The sequence below is a fragment of the Anomaloglossus baeobatrachus genome, chromosome 3 (assembly GCF_048569485.1).
Source record: "Anomaloglossus baeobatrachus isolate aAnoBae1 chromosome 3, aAnoBae1.hap1, whole genome shotgun sequence".
NCBI lineage: Eukaryota > Metazoa > Chordata > Amphibia > Anura > Aromobatidae > Anomaloglossus > Anomaloglossus baeobatrachus.
In genome coordinates this window covers 576,278,927-576,297,044 of record NC_134355.1, presented here as the reverse complement: position 1 = coordinate 576,297,044, position 18,118 = coordinate 576,278,927, and the positions used below count along the sequence as shown (strand labels likewise).

General features: G+C 48.1%; 2 protein-coding genes across 2 annotated transcripts in view; one reads left to right on the top strand and one right to left on the bottom strand.

The window, feature by feature from the left end:
- Positions 1-18,118, top strand: part of RNF168 (ring finger protein 168) — a 222,749-nt gene that overhangs the window by 12,226 nt on the left and 192,405 nt on the right. The gene's annotated exons all lie outside the window — the stretch shown is intronic.
- GK5 (glycerol kinase 5) overlaps positions 13,537-18,118 on the bottom strand; it is a 107,472-nt gene continuing 102,890 nt past the window's right edge. The window contains exon 16 of the mRNA XM_075340966.1: positions 13,537-14,355. Coding sequence (XP_075197081.1) covers positions 14,207-14,355 — 149 coding nt within the window. The 3' untranslated portion in view covers positions 13,537-14,206. The remainder of the gene's footprint in view (positions 14,356-18,118) is intronic.

Sequence of the window (18,118 nt, the reverse complement as noted above, 5' to 3'; positions counted from 1 at the left end):
CCGCCAGGGCAATCTGTGCAGCCATGTTGACAAGCTCGGGATCGCCCGACTGCGAGCGAAGCCCTCTGCGGAGGGTGTCGGCCCAGGTCACCATGGCCTTAGCTACCCAGACGGCGGCGAAGGCCGGAGACAGTGCCGCGCCTGCCGCCTCAAAAGCCGAACGGGCGAATCTCTCGATGTTACGGTCCGTGGCATCACGGAGCGATGTTCCCTGCGGCAGAGATAGAACTGTATGCAAGGCCAGACGGGAGACCGGAGGGTGGACCACCGGTGAGCCCGCCCATTCCTTCCTGAGATCTTCGGGGAAGGGATAGTGTAAATCAATCGACTTACCGTTGTTGAACGTCTTGTCCGGTTGCTGTCTGTGCTTGCGTAAGATCTCAGCGAACTCCGGATGATCGCAGAAATACCTGTGAACACGCTTAAGTCGTTTGAAAGATACCTGTGAGCTCTGGGTGGTGGCAGAGTCAGGCTGTAGCTTCAGCGTCGTATTCACCGCGTCGACCAGGCTGTCCACCATACGCCTGACGACGGCTGCCTGATCAGAGTCCATAAGGGAGGCTGCATCCGACTCTTCCCCTGAATCATCACACGGTCTCGGAGACGAGTGGCTCTCGGGCCTTGGAGCGGAGAGAGACCTCTGGGAGGAATCGGAAGACGAGACCGTGCGGGTCCGCTTCCGCGCTCCCGTAGTCGGTTCTGGGTCAGACCGACTGACGGCTGGACCTGCGGGGGCATGGCTGAGCGTAGGGAGTGACTGCAAAGCCTGCGCGATGGTCTGAGACGCCCTCGACAGGGAATCCACCGACTGGGAGAGAGAAGTCAGCCACTCCGGGGGAGGGAGCGCATTGGGGCTCGGTGCATCCTGTACTGCTGCAGTAGCGAGTGGGATGGGGGTGTCGGCGGCGTCTGGGGCAATCTGCGTGGGCTGTGGGTCAGGGACGCAAGCTGCGCAGAGGGGGGTAGCCTGGCCTTGGGAGAATTTTTCGTTGCAGGACGAGCACGCAAAATGCATTATGAACGGGACCTGTTTAGATCGGGAGGACTTAGAGTTAGGCATGGCTGCTCAGGGGGCTCCTACTAGGGACACTAGGGAGGAGACAGGAGATAGGAGGAAAAAAGTGAGAAGAAAAAAAAAAAAAAAATGTAAGAAAAGTTGCTGGTCCTAATCAGAACTAGCACTCACCCAGGCCTGTGTCCTCCCCGGGTCAGCAGGAGGCTCAGAGTAGCTGGGGGCAGCCACCGGAAAAGAGATGCTGCTGCTCAGTGGTCTGCCTGTGCTGTGGTGGGCCGTTTGCAAGAAAACGCGGGCTTTTGCCTCTTGTTTTTTTTTTTTTTTTTTACACTGAGGGGGCGTGCTAGGGATGATATCTGCTGTTGCTGGGCAGAAAAAGCGGGGGGCGGGCCCGAAAGACGCGCGCGCAAACAGGGGGGCGGAGAGCTCCGGCCTAATGTAGGCCCGAAGCCGGGGACTAAATTTGAGAGCGGCGGCCGCCGGGAGCGCAGCGCTGCGCGCGGAGCAGGGCTTACCTGCGTCCCTGCGCGGTGTCCAGGTCCCTGGGTCCCATCCTGGCTGCTGAAGGCCCCCGGTGAGTGCAGGCTTGTGCTGGCAAGTGCCAGGGGAGGCTGCTGGGGGGCTGTGTGGAAGACTGCAGAGCGCTCCTGCGCTGCAGTGTGTGCTCATTTGCCTGGGCCCAGTGAAACAGGGGAGAACACTGGGGGAGGCCTGGTGCTGTGAGCGCTCCTGCGCTTGCGATGTTTCCTCGCCGTCTCCATCCGAAACACCCCTTGGGACGGTACCATAGGGGTCGACGGGGAGTGAGCCCATAAAAAACGTAGATGCGTGGGACCCAAATCAGCCCCTGGGTTGGTACCATGGGGCCGGAGGGGGATAAGGGCTGTGTCTCGAGTGGGGACGATACCCTGGCATTCCAGGCTCTGTATGGACAGAGCAGGCGAGGATACTCTCTGATGTGGGATCTTTAATCCTGCAGAAGAGATAAAAAGCGTAAAAAGGATGAGAACGCTGAGCGGCGCCGTATAGTTGAAAAAAACGGAAAAAAATAAATAGCCTAGGCTGAGGTTGGCCCACAGAGATATGGGCCCACATCAGCCTCCTACGACACTAAGCAAAAAACTGGCATAGTACCGCCTCCGGCTCAGGGTGTACACTGCCAGAGAGGAGCTAACTCTTTTTATGTTCAATTAGTGTCAGCCTCCTAGTCACAGCAGCATACACCCATGGTCCTGTGTCCCCCAATGAAGGCGATCGAGAAATACCTATTACTCCATCTTTAGCCCTCCTTTCTTTAAATACAAAATTAATTGATCCAATCTACAGACCTTTAATACTTCACATTTTCCTAAGAACAAAAAAAGAGAATTTTGTTACTTACCGTAAATTCTTTTTCTTATAGTTCCATATTGGGAGACCCAGACCATGGGTGTTTAGCTTCTGCCTCCGGAGGACACACAAAGTACTACACTTAAAAGTGTAGCTCCTCCCTCTGAGCTTATACACCCCCTGGTAGCCAGTCCTAGCCATTTTAGTGCAAAAGCTGAAGGAGAATAGCCACCCACAAGTAGAACCGAGTAAGAACCGGAACAACCGGAGACTCTGTCCACGACAACAGCCGGTGATAACACACGGAACAAGAAAATTGCCAACAGGCAACAGGGAGGGAGCTGGGTCTCCCAATACGGAACTATAAGAAAAAGAATTTACGGTAAGTAACAAAATTCTCTTTTTCTTTATCGTTCCTTTGGGAGACCCAGACCATGGGACGTTCCAAAGCTGTCCCTGGGTGGGAATAAACAGAAAAAACTAAGAAGTAGGCGGAGCCTAACTTCACAAGTGGGCGACAGCCGCCTGAAGGATGCGTCTGCCCAAGCTCGCATCTGCCGAAACATGAGCATGCACTTGGTAGTGCTTCGAAAAGGTATGCAGGCTAGTCCAAGTGGCAGCCTGACAGACTTGTTGAGCCGTAGCCTGGTGCCTAAAAGCCCAAGAGGCACAGACAGCTCTGGTCGAGTGTGCTTTGATCCCCGGCGGGGGAGGCACCTGAGTACTCTGGTAGGCGTCCAAAATGGTCGATCTAATCCAATGGGCCAAGGTCGGCTTAGAAGCAGAGAGACCCTTGCGCCGCCGTGTGGTTAGCACAAAAAGAGAGGTGCACCGCCTAAGCGCAGCGGTGCGAGACACATAAATCCGGAGAGCACGCACCAGATCTAGAGTATGCAACGCTTTCTCAAAGCGATGAACAGGGGCCAGACAGAAGGAAGGCAAGGAAATATCCTGGTTAAGGTGGAAGGGAGAGACCACCTTAGGAAGAAAGTCCGGGGTCGGACGGAGAACTACCTTGTCTTGGTGAAAAACCAAAAAAGGTGACTCCGAGGAGAGCGCAGCCAAATCAGAGACTCTCCTGAGAGAAGTTATGGCAACTAGAAAGGCCACCTTTTGAGAAAGACGATACAAAGAAACCTCCATAAGGGGCTCGAAAGGGGGGTTTCTGCAATACCGTGAGGACCAAGTTAAGGTCCCAGGGATCCAAGGGCCGCCGATAAGGCGGAATGATGTGAGACACACCTTGCATGAAGGTGCGGACCTGAGCCAGCCGGGCGAGACGCCGCTGGAACAGCACTGATAGAGCTGAGACTTGTCCCTTGAGAGAGTTGAGGGACAGTCCTAGCTGCAGACCGGACTGTAAAAAAGACAGAAGGGTCGGCAACGAGAATGGCCAAGGAGAATGGCCGGAAGAGCGACACCAGGACAGGAAAATTTTCCAAGTCCTGTGATAGATCTTGACGGAGGAAGACTTACGGGCCAGAGTCATAGTGGAGATGACTTCAGGAGGAATACCAGAAGCCGTCAAAATCCAGGACTCAAGAGCCACGCCGTCAATTTGAGTGCCGCAGAATTCGGGCGAAAAAACGGACCTTGCGAGAGCAGGTCTGGACGGTCCGGAAGATGCCACGGCATCTCCACGGACAGTTGGAGCAGGTCCGGATACCAAGCTCGCCTGGGCCAGTCCGGTGCAATGAGGATGACTCGACGGCCCTCCATTCTGATCTTGCGCAGGACTCTGGGCAAGAGAGCTAGAGAGGGAAACACGTAGGACAGACGAAACTGGGACCAGTCTTGAACCAGAGCGTCCGCGGCGAAGGCCTGAGGATCGTGGGAGCGAGCCACGTAAACCGGAACCTTGTTGTTGTGACGGGATGCCATTAGGTCCACGTCCGGAGTGCCCCACTTGCGGCAGATTGACTGAAACACTGCCGGGTGCAGGGACCACTCGCCACCGTCCACGGATTGACGGCTGAGATAATCTGCCTCCCAGTTTTCTACGCCAGGGATGTGGACTGCGGATATGGTGGACTTTGAGTCCTCCGCCCATTGAAGAATGCGTTGGACCTCCAACATTGCCAGGCGGCTGCGTGTCCCGCCTTGGTGATTGATGTAGGCAACCGCTGTCGCGTTGTCTGACTGGACTCGAATGTGCCTGCCCGCCAACAGGTGGTGAAAGGCTAGGAGAGCTAGAAGCACAGCTCTGGTTTCCAGCACATTGATTGAAAGGGCTGACTCGGACGGAGTCCAAGTGCCCTGTGCTCTGTGGTGGAGATGTACCGCTCCCCAGCCGGATAAGCTGGCATCCGTGGTGAGAATCACCCAGGACGGAGTCAGGAAGGAGCGCCCTTGGGACAGGGAGAGGGGTCGAAGCCACCACTGAAGAGAGCTCCTGGTCCGTGGCGACAGAGCCACTAACCTCTGTAAGGAGGAAGGCCGCTTGTCCCAACAGTGGAGAATGTCCAGCTGCAGAGGACGCAGATGGAACTGGGCAAAGGGAACCGCCTCCATAGAGGCCACCATTTGACCCAGCACCTGCATCAGGCGCCTGAGGGAATAACGGCGGGGCCTCAGGAGAGAGCGCACCGCTAGCCGGAGAGACTGCTGTTTGATTAAGGGCAACTTCACAAGTGCCGGCAAAGTCTCGAACTGCATCCCTAGGTACGTGAGACTCTGGGTCGGAGTCAGAGTGGATTTGGGAAGATTGACAATCCACCCGAATTGGGCTAGGGTGGCGAGAGTGAGCGAAACACTCCGCTGACAGTCTGCGCTGGATGTACCCTTGACCAGAAGGTCGTCCAGATAAGGAAGCACTGCTAACCCCTGGAGGTGCAGGACCGCAATCACTGCCGCCATGACCTTGGTGAATACCCGAGGGGCCGTGGCTAACCCGAAGGGGAGAGCCACGAATTGGAAATGATCCTCTCCTATCGCAAAACGTAACCAACGCTGATGTGACACTGCGATTGGCACATGTAGATAGGCATCTCTGATGTCGATGGACGCCAGGAACTCCCCTTGGGTCATAGAGGCAATGACTGATCGCAGAGATTCCATGCGAAAATGCCGAACCCGGACATGCTTGTTGAGAAGCTTGAGATCCAGGATGGGCCGGAAGGTACCGTCCTTTTTTGGAACTAGGAAGAGATTTGAGTAAAAACCTCTGAACCGTTCCTGAGCGGGAACTGGGACAATCACTCAGTTTGCCTGCAAGGACGCCACGGCCTGCGAGAAGGTGGCGGCTTTGGAGCAGGGGGGAGTTGAGAGAAAAAATCTGTTTGGAGGGCTGGAAGAAAATTCTATCCTGTAGCCGTGAGATATGATGTCTCTCACCCACTGATCGGAGACTTGCTTTAACCAAGCGTCGCCAAAGTGGGAGAGCCTGCCACCGACTAAGGACGTGGCTGGAGCGGGCCGAGAGTCATGAGGAAGCTGCCTTAGTGGCAGAACCTCCTGCGGTCTTCTGCGGACGCGCTTTTGGGCGCCAGTTGGATTTCTGATCCTTGGCAGACGAGGCGGAAGGCTTAGAGGATGACCAGTTGGAGGAACGAAAGGAACGAAACCTCGATTGATTCCTACCCTGGGCGGGTTTCCTGGTCTTGGTTTGTGGCATGGAAGTACTCTTCCCGCCAGTAGCTTCTTTAATGATTTCATCCAGCTGTTCACCAAACAGCCGTGAACCAGCAAAAGGGAGCCCCAGCAAGAAGCTTCTTGGAAGAAGCATCTGCCTTCCACTCTCGAAGCCACAAAATCCTGCGGATAACAAGAGAATTAGCTGAAGCCACCGCAGTGCGGTGAGCAGCCTCTAGCATGGCAGACATGGCATAAGATGAAAAAGCTGAAGCCTGAGCAGTTAAGGCAACCATCTCAGGCATAGATTCCTTGGTGAGGGAATGCATCTCCTCTAGAGAAGCAGAGATGGCTTTAAGAGCCCACACTGCTGCAAAAGTCAGGGAAAACGCGGCCCCCGCAGCTTCATACACAGATTTGGCCAGAAGGTCAATCTGACGGTCAGTAGAATCCTTAAGTGAGGTGCCGTCAGCCACCGACACAACGGTCTGGGCTGAGAGCCTAGACACCGGAGGGTCTACCTTTGGGGAGTGAGACCACTCCTTGACCACCTCAGGTGGAAAGGGAAAACGGTCATCAGAACCACGCTTTGGAAAGCGTTTGTCAGGGCAGGCCCTGGGTTTGGTCACAGCGGTCTGAAAACTGGAGTGGTTAAAGAACACACTCTTCACTCTCTTAGGCGAGGTAAACTGATGTTTTTCTGCCAAAGAGAGTTGCTCCTCTGACACTGGCGGATTGAGATTCAGAACAGAATTAATAGAAGCAATCAAATCACTAAGATCTGAGTCACCCTTTGAGAAATCGATGGGATACATAGCCTCCGAGCCCCCAGTGAGGGCATCCTCCTCATCTTGAGAGTCAGCTCTTGAGACAGAGCCGTGGGATGAGGAGGGGGGGGGAAACCCTGCGCCTTATCTTAGAAGGACGGGGTCTGGGATCAGATGATGAATCCTCCGTGAGCTCCGATGGACGGAGGTCAGAGGATAGGAGTCCTCTGTCAAGAGTATTAGAGGCACCCTGTGAGGGAGGCTGATGCATATTCAAAGTCCTGGACAAAAGTCCCATGGACTCAGCAAATGACTGGGATATGGACCTAGAAAAGGACTCTACCCAGGCCGGAGGTTCAGTCACAGGTGCAGCAGCAGCCTGAGACACCACTGGGGGTGAGACTCCAGGCTGTGGCACCGCCAAGTTAGAGCAACCATCACAGTGTGGATAAATGCTCGGCTCAGGCAGCAGGAGCTTACATGCAGTGCATGCAGCATAAAGCTTTGGAGCCTTGCTCCTTGTGTGAGACATGCTGCTAGAGTGGGGGCTTTGCAGAGAATGAACCCCAAGGAGAATATACAGAGGTCCACAACCGGAGACCGGCTGTGGCTTACCAGACCGCTGAGCGCGGTGTTGTGTGCCCTCCAGATACTGAAGCCCGGTCCCCCAGTGCGCAGCACCTCAGCAGAGATGCAGAATGCAGGATGTCCCAGAGCAGAGTGAACTCTGCCTGAGAAATGGCCCCCGGAGCGAAGAGAGGGGGCGGGACTAGGGGCGTTCCTATAAATGAGCGGGAACTGGAGGGCTATAGAGACCTGCAGGGAAGGAGGGACGCCTCAGCAGTGGGGAGTGTCCCTCCCCGGTGTAGAACTGCCGCCGGGAGGAGCCAAACCTGTCCCTCTGCATGAGTGACATGTGAGGGCAGGAAAATGAAACTAGGCCTCCGGCGAAGCCGGGGCCTAAATTTAAGCGGCGAGGCCGACAAGCAGGCACCATCGGCGCGGTTCTCAGGCAAAAGCTAGAGAACCCGCTGGAAAAGTTAAAACAATCACATACAGCATACTCTCCCCTTACAATAAAGAACCGGGACCCCCAACATAAACGTCTCAGGTACTTAGCTGCTGAGACGCAGGGCCATGTCCCTGGGGATGAGTGCTCCGGTCCAACAGAATCCTCAAGGGGCTGTGGATGGAGACATGACTCCTGCCAGGCATGGAGACCGTGCTGGCTCCCACTTCAAGCCAGAGCCCAGAAGGGATGGTGAAGGAGCGCGGCATGTAAGGCTGCAGCCTTGTAAATCAACCTTAACAACACCGCCGACACAGTGGGGTGAGAAGGGACATGCCGGGAGTCTAGACATGAACCCGCTTTTCTTCAAACTCTTTCCAAAAGTCAAACAAATCAGATGAGAATGCATGTGTGGATGTATGCCTCCTGACACAAAGCAATAAACTGGCTAGGACTGGCTACCAGGGGGTGTATAAGCTCAGAGGGAGGAGCTACACTTAAGTGTAGTACTTTGTGTGTCCTCCGGAGGCAGAAGCTAAACACCCATGGTCTGGGTCTCCCAAAGGAACCATAAAGAAAACCTTATAGCAGCAAATTGGCAAAAAACCTCTTCCCCTGCAATCACTCAAATTATAGAATCAGTAGCAATACATAGAAATTTTGAAAAACATTACGCCATTGTCAACAATCGATTTCCGTTATATTTCAAACAATGGAATCCCTGGGACAGATTCCAAGAATGTCTCACGTGAGATCACTGCCTTTTGATTATTTCTTAAAAATAACAAAATTTCTCTAACAAAATAAATTTTAATTTAAGGTCATCTATTATTTAGCAACGTTTCTATCGCATCTCAAACTAGTTATAGTTTGCTTGTATATAAGTTTCGTTGTGTGTTTTTAAGACAGAATTTTACATGGATGTTCTCCCTTTCCCTCTTTCCCTTCTTTTTCCCTCTCACTATCCCTTATTTCCTAATAAAATTGCAACACTTTCCTCCTCCCTTCTCCCTCATTCCTTCTACCCTCCCCTCGTTTTCACCAATCCTCACAATATTTCTTTTTTAAACAAATACATTTGATATCACAATTTGTAAACTACTTTCTTCTCGATGCATTGAATTCCCTCTTTATTTTGTAAACCCTTTAATAAAAATACTTTAAAACACAAAGTTAAATAGTCCACTTTCAGAAATAAATTGACTCAAAATACTGTAAAATTCCTTAAATAAATAAAAAACAGAGCGGGTACTCACCCTCCCCGAGTACAGCACCCGCTCTGGAGTCAGTGTTTGGCTGCAATGATGACGTCACTTCGACTGTGCGTGTTACCACCAGTGAGGGGCGAATATTAAAAAATTCGTGTTCAGGTGATTGGTACCGAATAGCTAGTACTATTCCAGTATTCCTGTCCCAGTTATCTCTCTGTATTATGAAACTAGTGACAGATTCAAGACTTGAGTGTAATTTCCATTCTTGACTCTCAATATTAAATGTCTTTTCCTTTCCTGTGGCAGTTGTAGGGGTAATGTCAGTATTCCTTGCCAGCAAGCAGGCTACTTACCAGCTCAGGTGTTTCTGGTTTGGGACCACTTCCAGTCCCTTTTTATACTTTCTTCTACCAGCAGAGGGTGCAGGTTATTCTCCACTGCAGAAGTCTGTTGTAGTCTTTTTCCAGTCTGTCTTCCTTTCCCGCTGTGTTTGAGTGCAGCGGTGAGGCTAGCATCCTTCATATACCCACTCCTTAACCAGGGACTATTGTAGGGTCTTGTCAGGGCTTCAGGTTCCTGCTCTGCAACGAGTGAGCAACCTGTATAGGGACTGGCTAGGAGTGCAGGGTACAGCAGGAGGTGGAGCAGGTGTCCATATTCCCTCCACTAGTTCTAGGGCCCTCTGATTTAGGCTGGGGCCACATGGGGATTACTGCGATCCCCTCGCATGACACTCGGCTCACGCTGGCAGTACAGTAGAGCAGAGTGTCATGCGAGTGTCCCTGCGACTGAGGTCCGATCGTGCGAGCGGACCTCAGCTGTGGGGTGCCGGCCGGCACTGAGGAGGAGAGGAAGGGATTTCTCTCCCTCTCTCCTCCGTAGCCGGCTATTGCCACTCTCGCACTGCACTTGCGGTACACTGGTGTTCTGCAGGTGCAGTGGGATCTTTCTCTCGCCCCGTAGACTAGAATGGGTGTGAGAGAAAGAGTCTCGCATTACAGTGGTAGCATGCTGCGATTGTTTTCTCGGTCCTATTAGGGCTGAGAAAATAATCGCTTATGTGCGCTGACACAGGCTAATATTGGTCCGAGTGGAATGCGATGTTATACTCACACGCGGTGGTTCCCAATTGACTTGCATTAGGTTCGTTGTTTGTGACGAATACTGGAATAGTACTAGCTATTCGGTACAAATAATCCGAACCCCAATATTTAGTATTTGCCCATCACTGGTTACCACCAATCACTGAGCTGAGTGATGGTGTTGAGGCAGATGGCATGAGCTGCTGAGCTCAGTGATTGGCTGCAGTGGTAATGCCCGTTCCCTCCCATAGACCCAACACCATCCCCTCATCTGCCACACATCCTCCCACTGTACAGACCATACACAACATGGACAAAGGCTTATAATACAGGTCACATTTTATTCCAGTTAATTATTTACAACATACATCCAGTTAAACAGTAAATTTACCAATATCCTGTACATCGACAAATCTTAAAGACACTGTGGTAATTTTACAAAACAATTCATACATATTTCTAATTTTGCCTTCATTCTGTTTTTTAAAAGGATAGGACGCTAAAAAGAACAGCCATTGTTAAGTAATGAGTGAAAAGAGCGATTCACAGCGTGAGGCCCGGGTCGCCCCTGCGAGTCTCCTAATCGGAACGAACCGTCTCACGTCAGCCTAAGATGCTGCCAGTTCTGCTCAGGAGATCCACAGACGGGTCGGGAATTTTGGCCATAACACAGAATGCAAACAAGGGCGTGCGAATGCTACTAAAAAAAAGTGTGCAAAATGTTGTGCCTTCTCACTCCAAAAATAAAAAATGTTGTGAAACGGCTGCGAAAGTTCCTCTAGCCTCATATTTTATCAAAGACATGCAAGATGCAAATTAGTGTGAAATACATGACTGCTCAGAGCAATTACATCATAGATGAAGAGGAGGGCATCTTCTATGTTAGGAGCATTTATTACCAACTGCCTTCTCCAACTTCACTGTTGCAAAATGGACCATTATTAATAAACGTGGGACAATGACAGCCATGAGCATTTGCTCCACTCACTGTGTATAGGAGCAGCGGTCGCACATGCTCACTTACACATTATTTGGCCACAGAACTTAAAGGGGTTGTCCTGTCTAAAATGCTAAGTCAGGAGTCACTATGTGACATGAATACTCCCAAATCACGCACTGTGTGCTGCAATGATTTGACTGTTTCTAAGCCGGGAATGGCGCTCATGTGACTGCAATTGTGCAATAGGCATATTCCTATATTCCCAGAAAGGAACAGAGTAGTGGGCACAGCCTTGCCCAATATAAATGTATGGAACTAACGCATCCGACTAGTAGGCGCAGAGGTTCAGTGGATAAATAAATACTACACAGGAACGGGCATATAGAAAAACCATATTCAGGACAGAGTATGAAACTAAGGGCTCTATTGTGCTTGTAGAGTGGGCATGGACTTATTACATACATTTGTATAGAGCAAGGTCATGCTCACTAGTCGGGTTCTGGCTAGGTATATCACTCAATTGAAGTCATGTCACCACCATTCCCAGACCAGAAACCGGCAAACCCTCGCAGCACACAAAGCGTGATCTGGGAGGATTCATAAGTCTGTAGTTACAGAGTGACTGTGGATGTATCATTTTAGACCGGACAACCCCTTTAAGGACCCCTGTTTTTAAAATCAGTGAAGTGCTAAGGAGCTAGACTGCCAGTGATCATCCTAGGTGATAAATGTTGTTTATGGGGTCACCCCTTTATCTATAACTCAGGTGTATAGATTGTGATGGGTAAACTGACTGCAGACTCATGTACAGCCTCCATTGTAGGAACTGTAAACAGTCTTGGTAATCATCCAGGCTTTCCTTTACTGGAAGTCTGCTCTCAATGAACTTACCTCCCTGTCGGCCTGTGATAGATTAGGTTTAGGTTTATGCAGAGCAGCCAAAGAGAAAAACAGCAAGGGCGGGAGAGAGCTGCAGTCTGAGCCAATGATAACATAGGGGTGTGTCTTAGACTACCACAGACCTCCTACAGCTCCTGCAGCTAAACAGTAGTCGCAGATCGCAGCTTTCTTTTATTACAGATAAGCTAAAAAAAAAAAGCAACCAGTGAGCAAGATCTAAGAAAAATAAATTACCAGGCCATCATCCCCGAGCATCATCAACCTACATATAATCTTCCAGAATCTGACTGGAAAGTCCCTTTAAAGTTTTTTTTTTTTACGTTAGATGATGATGACTGTATAAAAACGGGTTTTCCCCATGGCTTCCATCCTTCATGTTCATCTCTCTGCTTCTAAGATAAAACGTTTTTGCAACTAATAATAGGTTAAGAAATGTGTAAGATGAGGTACAATTTAAGGCATCATAAAATGAAAACAAAAAAAAAAAAAGAAAAAAATGTTTTTTTTGTTTAAATAATGACTTCCCATGGGCGCTTTAGTATTGTACAAAATCTAAGTCTGCCGCTCAGCTCTTTAGACTATGTAAGGTCACCACCATGACTTACAGAGTGCACTGGATCCGTCATGGTATGACTATGTAATTATCGCTGACATATTCCATTGCGGCACATACTGCCTACAACAGATCCATCTACTGGGCAGATTCTGCATGATGATCAATGTAGCTGTTATTTTGCACTTTCGAATCTTTGTTCTCTTAAGGCTAAGACATTGCCTATTACATCAAGGCACAGAAATTAATTTACTAGCAGCACTGAAAGTTTAATATTTTTCTTTTTAAAGTCAATGCAGTTATAAAAATAAAATAACCATAGACAAATACACAAAACATAAAAAAGAGTAAACATTTAGATTTTCAAACTTCTTTCCTTTTTCAGGTAGGATAACGCATTGTCTCAGCCATATCCCTTATAACACTGTAGTCTCCTTCAAAGGCCACTGCGCAAATCCACCTATGTCCATAGTGTTAAGTGCCCTCGCTCCAGTGTCCTCAGGGGATACAGATCTGCCTTACCTGTCATTTTTCTTTGCTGAAGGCAACACAGAAGGGATATTCGTGGCCAAGCCTCTGCCCGGGGGTTGCCCACCCAGCGCCAAATTAGAATAAATTGACGAATAATCAATTACATGATTTACTGTATGTACCAACTGGACAACCCAAAGAACGTGTAAAGAAGTACACCAAAAAGGTTTAAGTTAACTGTGTATATGTGCGTGTATATACACCCTTTTGGTGTGCCCTCTAAATAACTAAACACACAGCCATTAATGTCTAAACCCACTGCCAACAAAAGTATGTACACCCCTAAGTGAAAACGGCCAAACTGTGCCCAATTAGTAATTTTCCCTCCCCGGTGTCATGTGACTCATTAGTATTACAAGTAGTGTTAAGCGAGTAATTAACTATTCATATTCACTATGCTGTTGGCGAGTACAGTCCGCTACTCACATATTCATTACGAGTAGCGGGCGCAGTGTAAGTCAATGGGAAATACTCACCAAGTAGTGAGTAACCCGAAAGCCGTACTTTTCGTGCGAGTAGCGAATAGTACGGCTTTCAGGTTACTCACTACTTAGCAAGTATTTCCCATTGACTTACATTTGCGCCCGCTACTCGTAACGAATATGCGAGTAGCAGACAGTACTCGCTAACAGCATAGCGAGTACCAATAGTCAACTACTCACTCAACACTAGTTACAAGGTCTCAGGCGTGAATGGGGAGCAGATGTGGAAACTTTGGTATCCTGACTACTTTACATTGTATCATAAAATATTCACAAAAATGCGAGTGGTATACTCACCTTTGTGATATACTGTGTAGTTGTGTGCGTGTGTGTAAAGATAGAGATATATATAGACTGCATTTAATTCTCCAGAGGTTGAACCTTGGGAACAAACCCCGAAGGATTCAGCCATGGGCATGTGGCACATGTAGGATTTGGCCATTGATACCTCAACTGACCCCCTTGGTTTTTAGCCATGGACACCTGTCACAGGTAAATAGTCAGAGGGTTAATTCCTTCTTGTCACGTAATCCTCACAGAAAAGGCCACGGACACCACCAGCTTCAGATTACGTCAAGCAACTCAAAGTGAACAAGTCATGTAATACGTCACACTAGGTAGACGATCGCAGGTGCACCACCTGTAACAAGGAGAAGGCACAACACACATTCTTTGGGTTGCCTGGCTGATACTTTGATATTTAATAAATGACATGAGATCTATTATTCGGTGCTAGGTGGGCAGCCTAGAGATCAGACGGGACAAACCTCCTCTCTGCTGCAGGAGAACGACGAGGAAACGTCTGACTACTTATTTGCTAAGAGTCATTATACCAGTTGGAGCATCGCTGTAGAGCCAGTTCCCAACCAGCCATGCAGGCCTCGTATTCTTTGATCTTGCGCTGTGGTTCATACAGAACGTCTCGGTGTCTAAGCTTCTTCAGTTCCTCTTTGGTGGACCAGACACCTAACACAAGTGAGCAAATGACATAAAATATTGTAATTAAGCACCTTGATTTAGGCTTAGTTTTTCCAATATATACCTTATAGAGTGTAAGCTTGTGAGCAGGACCCTCACCCCTCCTGTAACTGTTGAACCATATATGTTTCCAGTTTTGTTTTTATTGCTTGTATATGCCCCCGCTTAAGTGTATAGTTCTGCGGAATATGTTGGCGCTATATAAATAAAATTATTATTATAACAACTAGTAATATACATGGTAACAAAGATCAGATTGTACATTAAAAAGGACTGTCAGCACAGAATGACTGTTCAAACCAAGTACAGACGCCCAGTGCATCATGGTGGGGCCAATCATTGAAACACAACTTCACACCTAGTTGTTTCCCTCTCCGCCCGCCTTTGATTGACAGCTCTGGCTTCATAGAGCCAGAGAAGGTTGGAGATAGGTGGAAAACAACAAGCTGCACTTAATATTTAGTCCGCCATGATGCACCGAGTACATGTATTTGGTTTGAACAGTCAATCTGTGCTGCCAGAGTCCCTTTAACCCCTTCACTCACGGGCAATTTTGTTTAGTTTTTTTTTTTGTTTTGTTTTTGTTTGTATTTTTTGGAAGGGGGGGGGTTCTGCCCTTTCTTCCGAGAGCCATAACTTTTTTATTTTTCTATCAACCTTGCCATATGAGAGCTTATTTTTTTGGAGACAAGTTGTACTTTTGAATAAAACCATTAGTTTCACCATATAGTGTACCGGAAAACGGCAAAAAAATTCTAAATGCATAAAAATTGCAAAAAAAAAAAAAAAGTGTGACTACCTGATTGTTTTTGGGATATTTTATTCACCAACTATTTAGTAAAACTGATGTCTTTGTATGATGCCACCGGTCGGTACAAATAAATTCGTAGACACCAAACATGTATAGGTTTACCTTTATTTAAGGGATTAAAAAAATTCACAAGTTTGTCCCAAAAAATGGTGCACTTTTTGCGCCATATTCCGCAATCCATAGCGTTCTCATTTTTGGGATCTATGGGTCAGTGACGGCTTATTTGTTGCGTCTCGAGCTGGCATTTTTAACTGTACCATTTTTGCGCAGATGCTACGTTTTGATCCCGTTATTGCATCTTGCGAAATATGCGGCGACCAAAAAACGTAATTTTGGAGTTTGGATTTTTTTTTGCTGCTACGCCGTTTACCGATCAGATTACTTGAATTTACATTTTGATAGATTGGGTGTTTCTAAACGCAGCAATAACAAATATATATATATTTTTTTATCTTTTTTTAAAGGGGCGATTTTAACTTAAGTTTAACTTTTTTTTTTTTTACTAGTCCCCCTAGGGGACTATAAGGATCAGCAGTCTGATCGCTTGTTCATTTCTGTAGATCAGAGCAGCATTTCTCTGATTTGCAGAAAAGCTGCTCTTCGCCCACACACTGCCCTCTACCGGCTGTGAGAGGAACTTACTCATGATAGCTACAGGAGTCATCACATGACCCTGTGCTACAAGGTACAAGGACAACCATCGGATCCACGTGATCACATCATGTGACTTCCGATGGCGCTGGGTAAATGAATGCTTTCCGTAGTCGGCATGTACAGCGCACTGTGACATTTTTACAATATGCTGGACTACCTGCAGCACGTTAAGCAGTCCTCTAATGATAATCTACTGCTGATTAAACAGTGATTTTAATCAAAACTACACTAAGCCACACACTGCTATAATCAGGGTCTCTGTCTCTACATTATGCTGCTCTCAGATTAGGTGGCAAAAGCCTGGTGCCAGATTCCCTTTAAATATGTAGGAAATGTTATGTAAAGGGCTTATGTTGTTGTCTGTATTATATCAGTCACATACAGCCTAACTGCAGCAATATATGTTCACTGGCGTAAGCAAAAGGGACCTTATCTCCCGAAAGAACAAGAGAGCTGAGCTTTTAAATTGAAATAGGTGTACACTACTTTTATATTGATGGCCTATCCTTAGCACCCCAGTGATCATGTTTTTGGTGTAGCCGGAGGCAGGAAATGCCCAGTCTCTGAGCTGCCCGTCTTCTGATAGTGGCCGTGTACTGCACATTCACCTCCTATTGATTTATTAAATTGGAGGTGGATATGCAGTACCTGGCTGCGGCCACTAACAGTTGAAGCAGCAGCTCCAGAATTGACCATTTCCAGCTCCGGCAACACCGAGAACAGCGGATCGGTGGGGGTGCAGGGTGTCAGATCCCGAACAATCAGACATTGATGACCTATCCTAAGGAAAGGCCATCAATGTTAAAGTAGTGGACAATCTCTTTAACATGCCTGATCCTGTTGTCTCCAGACATCATCTGTTGAGTGTGAGTTGGAAGGTCCCCACACACTATATTGTAGGCAGGCTGGGCGTACGGTCTTCTAAGGTACAAAGGGTCCTGTAGGCTGACATTACACTGGACTGTTCCAATACACAAAGTAAAAAAAAAAAAAAAAAAAAAGAAGATTTGAAAAGATTTATAGAACCTCCAACATAAAATCACCACATGGGAGTGTAATGGAGGTGCAGTAAACCCTTCCATATTTGTAAGGATGCTGGTGTGAACCCCCCCTTTTTTTTTTTTTTTTACATTTCTTGTTGATTATTTCTAGTTAAAGGGATCTGGTCTTTTTTCCCGTGCATGCAGGCACATCCTCGGGTCTTTTTCACTACTTTGTACTAGCTTGACATTTTCTTTTGTAGAGTACTGTTGAAAATTAGAGAAATCATAGCAGGAAGATTAAACAGGATTATGTTACCTATGCATTTATTGTGACATTTTTATTTTTATCCGGAGGGTCACTTTAATCTTCGGACATGTGTGCAGATCTTACTACAATTACTAAAATCACCAACAAATTGCCAATCAGTACTAAATCCCTTCAGTGTGGGGCCCTTTACTCACACATAAATGCAAGAACATACCTATATTTCAGCCTCTTGGTACATTTCTTTTTGTTATGCAAGAAGTACAGTGGAACCTCGCTTAACGAGTAACCCAGTTAACAAGAATTTCGCTTAACAAGCAAAGCTTTCTGTAATTTTGTAACGGTTTACGAGAAAGCTTTGCTGTACGAGCAAAATCCTCACCGCACACACTTCCGGTCCTGTACATCCACAACACTCTAACCAGCTCTTGCAGTCCACACAAACACACAAAACACACACACAAACAAACACGCACGCACATACAGTATTATGCTCACCTTACCTTCCATTCCATTGCCGGCCTCCTGGGTCTTGTAGTTCGCCGGTGCATCGCAACGAGGGAGAAATCCTCGCGGCGAACTACAAGACCCAGGAGGCCGGCGATGGAACGTAAGGTAAGGTGAGCATATGTGTACCTTCCGTTCCATCGCCGGTCTCCTGGGTCTTGTAGTTCGCCGCTCCAGGCTGTGTATCGGTAACCATCGGCGACGAGGCAGGAACTTCCGCTGTCAGACGCTACTCAAAGGCAGCTCACTGACCAATCAGAGGCTCCTGCCTTTGACGTCAGCGCTCTGGGTGCGGAAGTTCCTCCCTCTTCGTCATGGTTACCCAATACACAACCCGTGCTAGAGAATAGCAAGTCCCAGCAGACCGGCGATGGAACGGAAGGTAAGGTGAGCATATCATATGTGCGTGTGAGTTTGTGTGTGTTTGTGCGTGTGTGGAATGGCACAATATGGAATGGCACAATAGGGGACCAGGATGGGACATTTAACAAGTTGTGGAACGAATTGTCTGCATTGCAATGATTTCCTATG